This window comes from Mesoplodon densirostris, chromosome 12 (genome assembly GCF_025265405.1).
Source record: "Mesoplodon densirostris isolate mMesDen1 chromosome 12, mMesDen1 primary haplotype, whole genome shotgun sequence".
Classification (NCBI taxonomy): domain Eukaryota; kingdom Metazoa; phylum Chordata; class Mammalia; order Artiodactyla; family Ziphiidae; genus Mesoplodon; species Mesoplodon densirostris.
The window spans coordinates 15,143,056-15,155,624 of NC_082672.1; the positions used below are offsets into that span (position 1 = coordinate 15,143,056).

General features: G+C 40.2%; 1 protein-coding gene across 1 annotated transcript in view; it reads right to left on the reverse strand.

The window, feature by feature from the left end:
* Window positions 1–12,569, reverse strand: part of CCDC170 (coiled-coil domain containing 170) — a 90,070-nt gene that overhangs the window by 18,561 nt on the left and 58,940 nt on the right. Inside the window, 2 exon segments of the mRNA XM_060114521.1 lie at window positions 3,804–3,952; window positions 3,955–3,994. Coding sequence (XP_059970504.1) covers window positions 3,804–3,952; window positions 3,955–3,994 — 189 coding nt within the window.

Sequence of the window (12,569 nt, forward strand, 5' to 3'; positions counted from 1 at the left end):
TAATGTTGGGTCAGCCCCCTTCATGGACTATTTCATTTCTAATCTATGCAGATGAAAGCAAAATAACCGCTACTGTTTGTATTTTAAATAAAATAGAGTTGGTACCTTTCATGCGAGGGTATAAAAGCCTCTCTTTCTATTTCTACATATGACCCATCCACTCAGCATTCAAGGATCTACAGCAGGCCAAAGGGGATTAAGACAGGACTAAGCCAAGACCCCACAGAGAAAGTGCCTTTTCAAGGATCTTGGCTAAGCCTCAGAAAGTAAGGTTGCTGACAGGATTCCTGTACATTTTGTTCATTTGAATCACAGTCTAGCATGAATATATTCTATGTCGTATAATCCTCGATTACCTGTATTTAAATTTAATCTCTATACACCTTTGCTTTTCAATCTTACATGCCTACTATTTAAATTTACCTCGGGGCTTCCCTGGTGGCACAGTGGTTGAGAGTCTGCCTGCTGATGCAGGGGGACGCGGGTTCGTGCCCCGGTCCAGGAAGATCCCACATGCCGCGGAGCAGCTGGGCCCGTGAGCCATGGCCACTGAGCCTGCGCATCCGGAGCCTGTGCTCCGCAACGGGAGAGGCCACAACAGTGAGAGGCCCGCGTACTGCAAAAAAATAAAAATATAAATAAAGAAATTTACCTCAATTACCTGTATTTAAATTTAATCTCTATACACCTTTGCTTTTCAATCTTACATGCCTACTAGCCTTACTAGGCAGTAAGGCTACTGTTACTATTTTATAGGCTGTTATCTATGAAAGATTCACCATGGGCAGAATCAGTTTACACACCTTGATTGCATAACTGAAAGCTATTTTGGCATAACCTCAATTAAAACTAATGAGTCATCCTAACGAAGGCGGGAAGAGACAACTATCGACCTAAAAGTCTTGCCTTTGATATGCTTCTTCTATTATTTAAATAATATTTATTGATTCTTGCTCTAAGCCCTGGAAAAATCCAGAAAAAATTATTTCCCCGGGCCTCAAGAAGTTCTGAGTTGATTGGAAAAGACGAATTAAGACATGGACACAAAAAGGGTGATTAGTGCCGTGACAGAGCCAGGTACGTGTTGCGTGAAGAACTAAGCCTCTGAGGAAAGGCTTCCAGAGGAATTGACATTGGAGCTGAGTCTTGAAGGGAAAGTTATTCCTAGAAGAAGGTAAGGAGAACATTTTCTCAGAGAGACCAGCAATGTGCAATATGGATTGCCAAGGGGGCCTTCTTTTCTTTGGCCACATTACAAATTTGAATGTGGATGTCTTTGGACTCTGACCACTCCCCGCACACCCTACCAGTGCCCTGCTGGTCTCAGGAGGGCTCTGACTTTGCCACCATTGGCTGGAGAGATTGCAGGTGAGAGAGAGCCTGGACTTGGAAACTGGCCAGGTCACAGCCATGTAAAGAAAGAATCAGGACCTGATCGTGAGAACCATACAGAGCCCCTGACCAGTTTTAGGATGGAGGAAGCTAAGATTAGACACGCATTTTATTAAGACCACCCTGGGAGCAGTGGGGAGATCAGTTAGAAGGGTTTTTCTGCAGTCCGTGCAAATCATGCTCCGAACCAAAGCACTGCTTCTAAATCAGAGATGGGGGAGGGGATGTTTGAGATCTTTTGAGGAGACAGAATTTACAGTGCTTAGGAATTGGCTGAAAAGCGGGAAGCGTTGCAGGTGCCTCTCAGGATTTTGGCTTGGGCGACTGAGGCAGATAACCTCACCATCACTGAGGCAGGAGAGGGACACGTTTGAGGAGAGGGAATCATTTTTGTTTTGAATATGCTTAGTGCAAGGTGTTGGTGGAACATCTAGGTGTAGAGGTCCGGCAGTCAGATATCTTCCAATTTAATGCATTATACTCAGGTGCAGGATTTCCTTTCAAGCTCAAAATTTCAACCAACACACCTTTTTCAGACATCCGTTCAAGAAATTCCCTTCACCCTCCCAAATTCTTCAAATCTATCCCCATCCTTACTCACAAAACCCCTACTTGATCCAAACCCTTATTATCTTCTGATCAAAACTATCCTAAGAATCCCCCAACGGGCTCCTTCCTTTAGCCTCTAGACTCTCAGAGCCACTCTGCCTTCAGAAAAACTTTTCTTTGGGTCAGAACCCTCCTGTGGCTTTCCGTTACCCACAGGATAAAGCCTCGTGTAATCAGCCTGCCCCGCCTCAGTTATTCCTGCCACCTTGAGAGCTGCCTCCTGTCTCTGCCTCAGCAAGCATCACGTTCCAGTCTCCCTGTCACCCTCTATTTCTTCATCCTTCCTGCCGTCCCCTCTGCCTCAAATTCCTTCCCCACCGCTTCTGCCTGCCAAGTTCCTACTCATTCTTTCGGGCCCCTCTCACATGTTACCACTTGTGTGAATATGGCTCATTTCCTCACACACAGAAATAGGGAAGAAGTAATTACTCCTTTATCTGAATTCCTGTGGCATTCTATACCTATCTTGATTGTAGCACTAACTGTACTAATTGTGCCCTGGTTTGCCCATCTCATCCATGACGCTAGGATTTCTCACAGACACCTCTTAGGCATCTTTGCATATCCAACCCTCAACACAGGCATGATGCGTCCTCAACTTTTTTAAGTACAGAGAATGAAAATGCATGAGTGTCCAGAGTACAGAGTTTTCAACTGAAGAGTATTTTTCATGCCAAACTCTGCACCTATGCTCTTGTGCCCATTTGTCTCTCTTTTCCTTCCCCTACAGGTGCCCGTGACAAGGTACAAACATGTACCTTGCCATTCTGTCCGATAAAACCTTTCCCTGATCCTGTTTTTCTCAGCTTTGGCTTCATGCCTCTTTTCTCTTTGCTCACCAGACTTGGTAGTCGTCTAAGTCTCTAGCCCTTCTCTTACTGGTCACCCCTCCTATTCCCCACCGCTCTACTAAAACTGCCGCTCGGATGTCACCAGTGGGCTTCCCAGGGTCAAATCTTGAGCTTAGACCCCATCTCTTCTCACTCTACTTTCCTTGTCTCCCGCTGGGCTATCACCACTATCATTTCTGAGTCTCTCCACATGGCAATCCCAGCTCCACAGTGATGAGATCTTTCTAAACTACTGTGATGTTCAAAAGTCACTTATTGCACATCATAGTCTACAGAATAAAGAGAACTCAACCTTCATAACCCAAGCCAGTCCAGTCTGCTCTCCTGCCAGAGCCTCACCAAGAATGCCACGTTCCAGCCACATGGGAACAGCTACTCTGAGCTCTCTGAATATACTTATGCACTTGCAACTTTCATGCTTTTGTTCAAACTGTTTCCCCTACAGTATCTGCTCTTTCTCTCCACTAAAATCCTACTTATCCTTCAAAGATGAACTTGATTATCTCCTCCACTGTAATATTCTCCCCTCATCCAGAATTTATCACTCCCTTCACTGGACTCCTAGAGCACTCTGTTGATCAATACATCTATTTATTATAACACTTATAGCCTTATAGTACAGCAAATTATTTGAATGTCTGTCTCCTCTATTGAATCATGAGGTTTTATGGTCAAGAACTGCGTGTTATACCTTACCCCCCAAACCTTCAGAGTCTCATATATAACAGACGTTCAATAAATACCTGTTGAATTTAATTGAATTAACTTGAATCAAGGAAGCTCCAAACAATAGGAAGGAACACCAAAACAATATCCACTGTTCCTTGAAATTTACTCAGAACTCAGAACTTAACCAATCTACCAAAGTACTGTAAAATTCAAAACATTTGCAGGTGAAATTTTATACTGCAGCAGATGTTTCCACCCATGGACATGCCCTCAGCTTATTACTTTTTGCTTCTCGAAATTCAAGTTGTCTCGCCAAACGTCTCCAGAGACCAGCTCTCCCTCCAGGTGTGTCAGCTGACCCTGAAGAGGCTCCAACTTGTTTTCTGCTTTCTGGGCTCTCTGTAGAGCTCTCTGGTGAAACCCAGACTCATTTCAACAAGCTCAGATATTTGGGCTTCAAGCTGGGAGACCATCTGGAAACAAAGAAACAGAACAAGGATAAGCCTTGTTTCAGATGCAACAAAGTGTTAAAATCTAGTGCTTAGAGGAAGGGACAAAACTATTTATAACACCAGCTTCCAGATTCTTTGTAACAATTAACTTAAAAAAAACAGGTAATGGATAGCTGTATTTGCCTCTGCTTGAAATAAACCTACATTCGTTAGCTAATAAAATATTTTACTGGTATTTTTAATTTTTATATAATTCCTTAAACAGGTTCCTCGAGAATTATTTAGGGAAAACACTTACTCCTAAAACTACTATTAATTTAGGAGTTTCAAAGCTTAGTTGGAAAAAGAATTCAGACAGAAAGTACTTTGAAAACTTTGAGTTTCAAAGTACTTTGAGTTTTCCAGAGAAACTCTTTCACCACATATACCAGATTAAGATTATACAATGAGGTAATCTTGATAGGTAACCTTGAGACATTATCAGGAATTCAAGGCAGAAAGATATTTTTTCAAGTTTTTTTTAGAACTTTCTATTGCATATTGGTTACTCATGCACTAAAGTGCAGTGGTACTGTGTCTGTGCTGAATACTTTTGGAGTATGTCATCATTTTAGCATTTGAAAGGGCAAAATTCCACTAATATAATGACTCTAAATACGGTCAATAGCGGAGTATAAGAAGGCAAGGAAATCTGATCACCACCTCCTCGTCTAAAGCATAAAATCACTATTTCTCCATTAAAGGACCCAAAACTCTACACAACCCCCTACTTTGCCAAACACTTCCATCCTTTCCTGGAGTTTCCCTCTTTGTCCTGACCTTCCCTTAAACCAAGAACTTAAATTTACCAAACAGCTCAAGTACACTTTGAGATTACTCAAATTGATTCTGCCAAATCCAATTTTCAGAAAATGCTGAATTCAATAAAAACACCAAGTTTGAGGTGATACATCTGTTTGGCTTTGATGGTTTATTTTGGAAGAAGAAAGGGAAATGTACTAGACATTTACATAATACTCAGTACCATTCTCACAGAAATTAAGATATCTTGACGGTCTCAGACTTACAGTCTCAGGTTTAAAAAAAATAAAATTCCTGTTTGCCTATCTACAAACAACAAAATTTAAAGGCAAGAAGACATTCAAGCTGTCTTCAACTATTTTAAAAAGTGATTATATAGAAGAATAGTAGGATTTGTTCTGAGTTGCCCTCAGAGCTCAAGATGAGGACCAAAAGGTATAAATCAAAGAATCTTACTCTAATGTAAAGAATTTCCCCCAGCCCCAATAATTTCAAAGTGATACATACTCACTGTATAAGAAGATTCATTACGGACAAAAACAAAAGTGTAAATAAGCAAAGCTAATTCCCATGATCCCACCACTCAGAGGCAACAACTATTAATATTTTTTAATAATTTATTTGTATGTATTGCTAAAATATAGTTGAGATATTATATATGCAATTTTGTGGGTTTGTTTTTACCTCATATTTTAAGCATCTTCACATGTCAGGCAGTGGAGGTCCCAGTCACTGGAGAAGGCTAGAATTTGGCCAATCATTTGTTAAGAATGTTATGGGGGGCTGAAGTGCTACAATCAGGAAGGTTAAATTACTTAATCTCTGAACTCTCTAATTTTGTCCTTCTAAGGCTCTCAAGGTCCGAGGCCTATAATTCAATTAATTCTATATTCCTTTGGGTGTTTGAAATCAGCTATTTGATGGCAAGCTGCTCAGCATCATATCCAAGGAATTCCATTTCCAAAGGAAATTTATAATTTCATTATAGACTATGAGGCTCTAAAAACCCTCATTTCATATTTCCTACCTTTAGTGCAATAGTAGATCTGACCTTAATGCATGAAATGCATTAAGTACCATATACAAAGTAACCTACAGAACAAGGGCTATCAAACAACGTCCTCAAGATACTGGCTCCTAAGGGGCTGTCGAATGATATTATGTTGTACAAGGGATGACACGTTTCTGTGCAACTGATAATGTGGTTTCACATTGGACTCCCAGTAGAAAGTAAGTCTTTCTACCTGAAGATCCTTCCACAGTTCTCCTATCTCACAGTTGACCTGGCAAAGAGAATGAAACCAAAGAGCTAACAGATGCAGAAAATCTCAGCTGGAGAGATGGAAAACTGTGTGATCACTTAGCCACAGTCAACACGCTGCAGACCTTACCAGAGGAGAGCAAAGTCTTCAATGGAAGTCAATCAGTAATGACCTCGAGCAAGTGCAGTAACTAGACTCAGAGAGTGATAATGACCCTGAAGGAAGAAGCAGACACCTGATGTAGACCAGACTGTGGAACAGGGACTTTAAAGTCAGACAGTCCTGATTTCAAGTCCTCACTCTACCACTTACCAGTGTGTTAACTGAAGCAAAAAATTAACCTCTCTGAAACTCATAGACTTTGCTATGATGAGCAGATGAGCTAAATTAGATAATTCGAGTAGCCCGGTATTCCATACCCAACTGAAGTTCAGCATATTGCATCCACTTTTTTTTTAACATCTTTATTGGAGTATAATTGCTTTACAGTGGTGTGTTAGTTTCTGCTGTATAACAAAGTGAATCAGCTATACACATACATATATCCCCATATCTCCTCCCTCTTGTGTCTCCCTCCCACCCTCCCTATCCCACCCCTCTAGGTGGACACAAAGCACCAAGCTGATCTCCCTGTGCTATGTGGCTGCTTCCCACTAGCTATCTATTTTACATTTGGTAGTGTATATATGTCCATGCCACTCTCTCACTTTGTCACAGCTTACCCTTCGCCCTCCCTGTGTCGTCAAGTCCATTCTCTACGTCTGCGTCTTTATTCCTGTCCTGCCCCTAGGTTCTTCAGAACCTTTTTTTTTTTTTTTTTAGATTCCATATATATGTGTTAGCATACGGTATTTGTTTTTCTCTCTCTGACCTACTTCACTCTGTATGACAGTCTTTAGGTCCATCCACCTCAATACAAATAACTCAATTTCATTTCTTTTTATGGCTGAGTAATAGTCCATTGTATATATGTGCCACATCTTCTTTATCTATTCATCTGTTGATGGACACTTAGGTTGCTTCCATGTCCTGGCTATTGTAAATAGAGCTGCAATGAACACTGTGGTACATGACTCTTTTTGAATTATGGTTTTCTCAGGGTATATGCCCAGGAGTGGGATTGCTTGGTCATATGGTAGTTCTATTCTTAGCTGCATCCACCTTTATCATCAGGATTACTCCTCCAGTATGTGGGTTCACTCAATTCTTTGCTTTTGTCATAAAGAGTTTATGGAGTCTTTCAGGAATTATATTATATCATGTTTCTCAAACTCTTTTCAGCCCATAGAGCCTGTTTTTCAACTAGAAGTCTTTCTGGGAAAGACAAATAAGGAATAAGGTGAGGGGGTCCCTCCTGCATCCTCACCCTGGGTGGACCTGAAAGTATTCCATGGAACCTGCAGACTCAGAAGAGCATAACTTTTTTTTTTTTTTTAAATTTTACAAATTTAATCAGTTATACATATACATATGTTCCCATATCCCCTCCCTTTTGCGTCTCCCTCCCACCCTCCCTATCCCACCCCTCCAGGCGGTCACAAAGAACCGAGCTGATCTCCCTGTGCTATGCGGCTGCTTCCCACTAGCTATCTACCTTACACTTGGTAGGATATATATGTCCATGCCGCTCTTTCACTTTGTCACAGCTTACCCTTCCCCCTCCCCATATCCTCAAGTCCATGCTCTAGTAGGTCTGTGTCTTTATTCCTGTCTTACCCCTATGTTCTTGATGACATTTTTTTCTTAAATTCCATATATATGTGTCAGCATACAGTATTTGTCTTTCTCTTTCTGACTTACTTCACTCTGTATGACAGACTCTAGGTCCATCCACCTCATTACAAATAGCTCAATTTCATTTCTTTTTATGGCTGAGTAATATTCCATTGTATATATGTGCCACATCTTCTTTATCCATTCATCCGATGATAGACACTTAGGTTGTTTCCATCTCCGGGCTATTGTAAATAGGGCTGCTATGAACATTTTGGTACATGTCTCTTTTTGAATTATGGTTTTCTCAGGGTATATGCCCAGTAGTGGGATTGCTGGGTCATATGGTAGTTCTATTTGTAGTTTTTTAAGGAACCTCCATACCGTTCTCCATAGTGGCTGTACCAATTCACATTCCCACCAGCAGTGCAAGAGTGTTCCCTTTTTTCCACACCCTCTCCAGCATTTATTGTTTCTAGATTTTTTGATGATGGCCATTCTGACTGGTGTGAGATGATATCTCATTGTAGTTTTGATTTGCATTTCTCTAATGAGTAAAGATGTTGAGCATCCTTTCATGTGTTTGTTGGCTGTCTGTATATCTTCTGTGGAGAAATGTCTATTTAGGTCTTCTGCCCATTTTTGGATTGGGTTGTTTGTTTTTTTGCTATTGAGCTGCATGAGCTGCTTATAAATTTTGGAGATTAATCCTTTGTCAGTTGCTTCATTTGCAAATATTTTCTCCCATTCTGAGGGTTGTCTTTTGGTCTTGTTTATGGTTTCCTTTGCTGTGCAAAAGCTTTGAAGTTTCATTAGGTCCCATGTGTTTATTTTTGTCTTTATTTCCATTTCTCTAGGAGGTGGGTCAAAAAGGATCTTGCTGTGATTTATGTCATAGAGTGTTCTGCCTATGTTTTCCTCTAGGAGTTTGATAGTGTCTGGCCTTACATTTAGGTCTTTAATCCATTTTGAGCTTATTTTTGTGTATGGTGTTAGGGAGTGATCGAATCTCATACTTTTACATGTCCCTGTCCAGTTTTCCCAGCACCACTTATTGAAGAGACTGTCCTTTCTCCACTGTACATTCCTGCCTCCTTTATCAAAGATAAGGTGACCATATGTCCGTGGGTTTATCTCTGGGCTTTCTATCCTGTTCCATTGATCTATCTTTCTGTTTTTGTGCCAGTACCATACTGTCTTAATTACTGTAGCTTTGTAGTATAGTCTGAAGTCAGGGAGCCTGATTCCTCCAGCTCCGTTTTTCGTTCTCAAGATTGCTTTGGCTATTCGGGGTCTTTTGTGTTTCCATACAAATTGTGAAATTTTTTGTTCTAGTTCTGTGAAAAATGCCATTGGTAGTTTGATAGGTATTGCATTGAATCTGTAGATTGCTTTGGGTAGTAGAGTCATTTTCACAATGTTGATTCTTCCAATCCAAGAACATGGTACATCTCTCCATCTATTTGTATCATCTTTAATTTCTTTCATCAGTGTCTTATAATTTTCTGCATACAGGTCTTTTGTCTCCTTAGGTAGGTTTATTCCTAGATATTTTATTCTTTTTGTTGCAATGGTAAATGGGAGTGTTTCCTTGATTTCACTTTCAGATTTTTCATCATTAGTATATAGGAATGCCAGAGATTTCTGTGCATTAATTTTGTATCCTGCAACTTTACCAAATTCATTGATTAGCTCTAGTAGTTTTCTGGTAGCATCTTTAGGATTCTCTATGTATAGTATCATGTCATCTGAAAACAGTGACAGCTTTACTTCTTCTTTTCCCATTTGGATTCCTTTTATTTCCTTTTCTTCTCTGATTGCTGTGGCTAAAACTTCCAAAACTATGTTGAATAAGAGTGGTGAGAGTGGGCAACCTTGTCTTGTTCCTGATCTTAGTGGAAATGGTTTCAGTTTTTCACCATTGAGGACGATGCTGGCTGTGGGTTTGTCATATATGGCCTTTATTATGTTGAGGAAAGTTCCCTCTATGCCTACTTTCTGCAGGGTTTTTATCATAAATGGGTGTTGAATTTTGTCAAAAGCTTTCTCTGCATCTATTGAGATGATCATATGGTTTTTCTCCTTCAGTTTGTTAATATGGTGTATCACATTGATTGATTTGCATATATTGAAGAATCCTTGCATTCCTGGAATAAACCCCACTTGATCATGGTGTATGATCCTTTTAATGTGCTGTTGGATTCTGTTTGCTAGTATTTTGTTGAGGATTTTTGCATCTATGTTCATCAGTGATATTGGCCTGTAGTTTTCTTTCTTTGTGACATCCTTGTCTGGTTTTGGTATCAAGGTGATGGTGGCCTCGTAGAATGAGTTTGGGAGTGTTCCTCCCTCTGCTATATTTTGGAAGAGTTTGAGAAGGATAGGTGTTAGCTCTTCTCTAAATGCTTGATAGAATTCGCCTGTGAAGCCATCTGGTCCTGGGCTTTTGTTTGTTGGAAGATTTTTAATCACAGTTTCAATTTCAGTGCTTGTGATTGGTCTGTTCATATTTTCTATTTCTTCCTGAGTCAGTCTTGGCAGGTTGTGCATTTCTAAGAATTTGTCCATTTCTTCCAGGTTGTCCATTTTATTGGCATAGAGTTGCTTATAGTAATCTCTCATGATCTTTTGTATTTCTGCAGTGTCAGTTGTTACTTCTCCTTTTTCATTTCTAATTCTATTGATTTGAGTCTTCTCCATTTTTTTCTTGATGAGTCTGGCTAATGGTTTATCAATTTTGTTTATCTTCTCAAAGAACCAGCTTTTAGTTTTATTGATCTTTGCTATCGTTTCCTTCATTTCTTTTTCATTTATTTCTGATCTGATTTTTATGATTTCTTTCCTTCTGCTAACTTTGGGATGTTTTTGTTCTTCTTTCTCTAATTGCTTTAGGTGCAAGGTTAGGTTGTTTATTCGAGATATTTCCTGTTTCTTAAGGTGGGATTGTATTGCCATAAACTTCCCTCTTAGAACTGCTTTTGCTGCATCCCATAGGTTTTGGGTCGTCGTGTCTCCATTGTCATTTGTTTCTAGGTATTTTTTAATTTCCTCTTTGATTTCCAGAAGAGCATAACTTTTAAAAACAGCAGTATGGCTGACCTGTGCAGAGCCTACCCAACCTCCCTGCCAAGATTCTGGCGTCCAGAGAGGAGCAAACAGCTATGAACTTCCCTATATTCTATGCACCACAGAACTTACCTTCATACGCTTACCTAGATCTCCATGAATATGATACCACCAAGTCTTTTCAAAGTTAAATTTACATATTTTTATTCAAATAAATTAACATTCCAATCTGACTCAGTTCTTAGGAACATCAAATGCCAGTGCCCCGGTGAATATACGTGTCCCATAAAAACTGTAAAGTTGTTGGTCTTCCCTCGTGGTGCAGTGGTTGAGAGTTCACCTGCCGACGCAGGGCACACGGGTTCGTGCCCCGGTCTGGGAGGATCCCACATGCCGCAGAGCAGCTGGGCCCGTGAGCCATGGCCGCTGAGCCTGCGCGTCCGGAGCCTGTGCTCCACAACGGGAGAGGCCACAACAGTCAGAGGCCCGCGTACCGCAAAAAAAAAAAAAAAAAAAAAAAAAAAAAAAAAACACAACAGAAACTGTCAAGTTGTGTTGTGTTTCTCACACCAAGAAATGTGATTTTCTTTCCTTTTTTTTTTTCTCCTCCTTTTTCTTAGTGTCATTTGTTAATATATCCCTGATACTCTGTGGGACAAGATGTGCCAGGGATTTCAACACTAGAGATACATGGAATAGGGCAGGGAAGAGGGGGGTGGATTGTAATAAAGAATACATATCTCAATTTTTAAAAAACAAAAAGAAGGCCCTGAAATAAACCATACTTCAAAAACAAGCAGCTTGGATTTTGGAAGTGAAGTCATAATGCCCTAACAGAATTAATTTACTTCCCAAGGACAGGTAGTTGTTGATTTTTCCAGAGAGGCACTTTTGCCCTAAGATTAAACCCAATGGAAACACGAGAGCTCAAAACTGAAGAAAGAGCTACTTAGGTCACTTAAGGGCCAGTGCTTTTTGGACATGAACAATTCTCTTCTGATTATTCAAACCAGATTTTCACTCAAGAAATATAAAAAATAAGTTATCAGGAACCAATCAAATTATCCTTCCTTCTTGTCAGTATGTATGGCCAACTTTATTGACAGGCTAGCCCTACACCCGTCATACATAATAAAAGTATGACATACATAATAAAAGCTGTGTATGTCAACTTTTATTATGATTTGAATTGGGTCACCCTAAAAGAGATGTGGGGAAGTGCCCTGGTGCCGCAGAATGTGACCTTATTTGGAAACAGAATCTTTACAGAGATAATCAAGTTAAAATGAGGTTTTGAGGATGGGCCCTAATCCAGTATGACTGGTGTCCTTATTAAAAGAGGAAATTTGGAAAGAGAGACGCACAAGTAGAAGGAAAATTACGTGAAGACACAGAGAGATCATGTTCCATAAGCCAAGGAATACCTGAGGCTACAGAAGCTAGGTGAGAGGTGTGAAACAGATTCTCCCCTGCGGCACTCAGAAGACACCAATTCTAACACCTTAACTTTGGACTTCAAGCCTCCAGAACTGTGAGACAATAAATTTCTGTTGTTTAAGCCACCCAGGTAGTGGTACTTTGTCATGGCCATTCTAGGAAATTAATACACTATAGAGGCTGGGAGAGCTGAAATCTCTATCTGTGTATTTTCCCAGATGTCCTTGTAGCCAGGGGTGACTATATAACATAATACTGGACAATTAAATGTCAAAGGAAGTCTATTTGAAGCTTCTGGGCAAAGGTTTGGTTTAGGA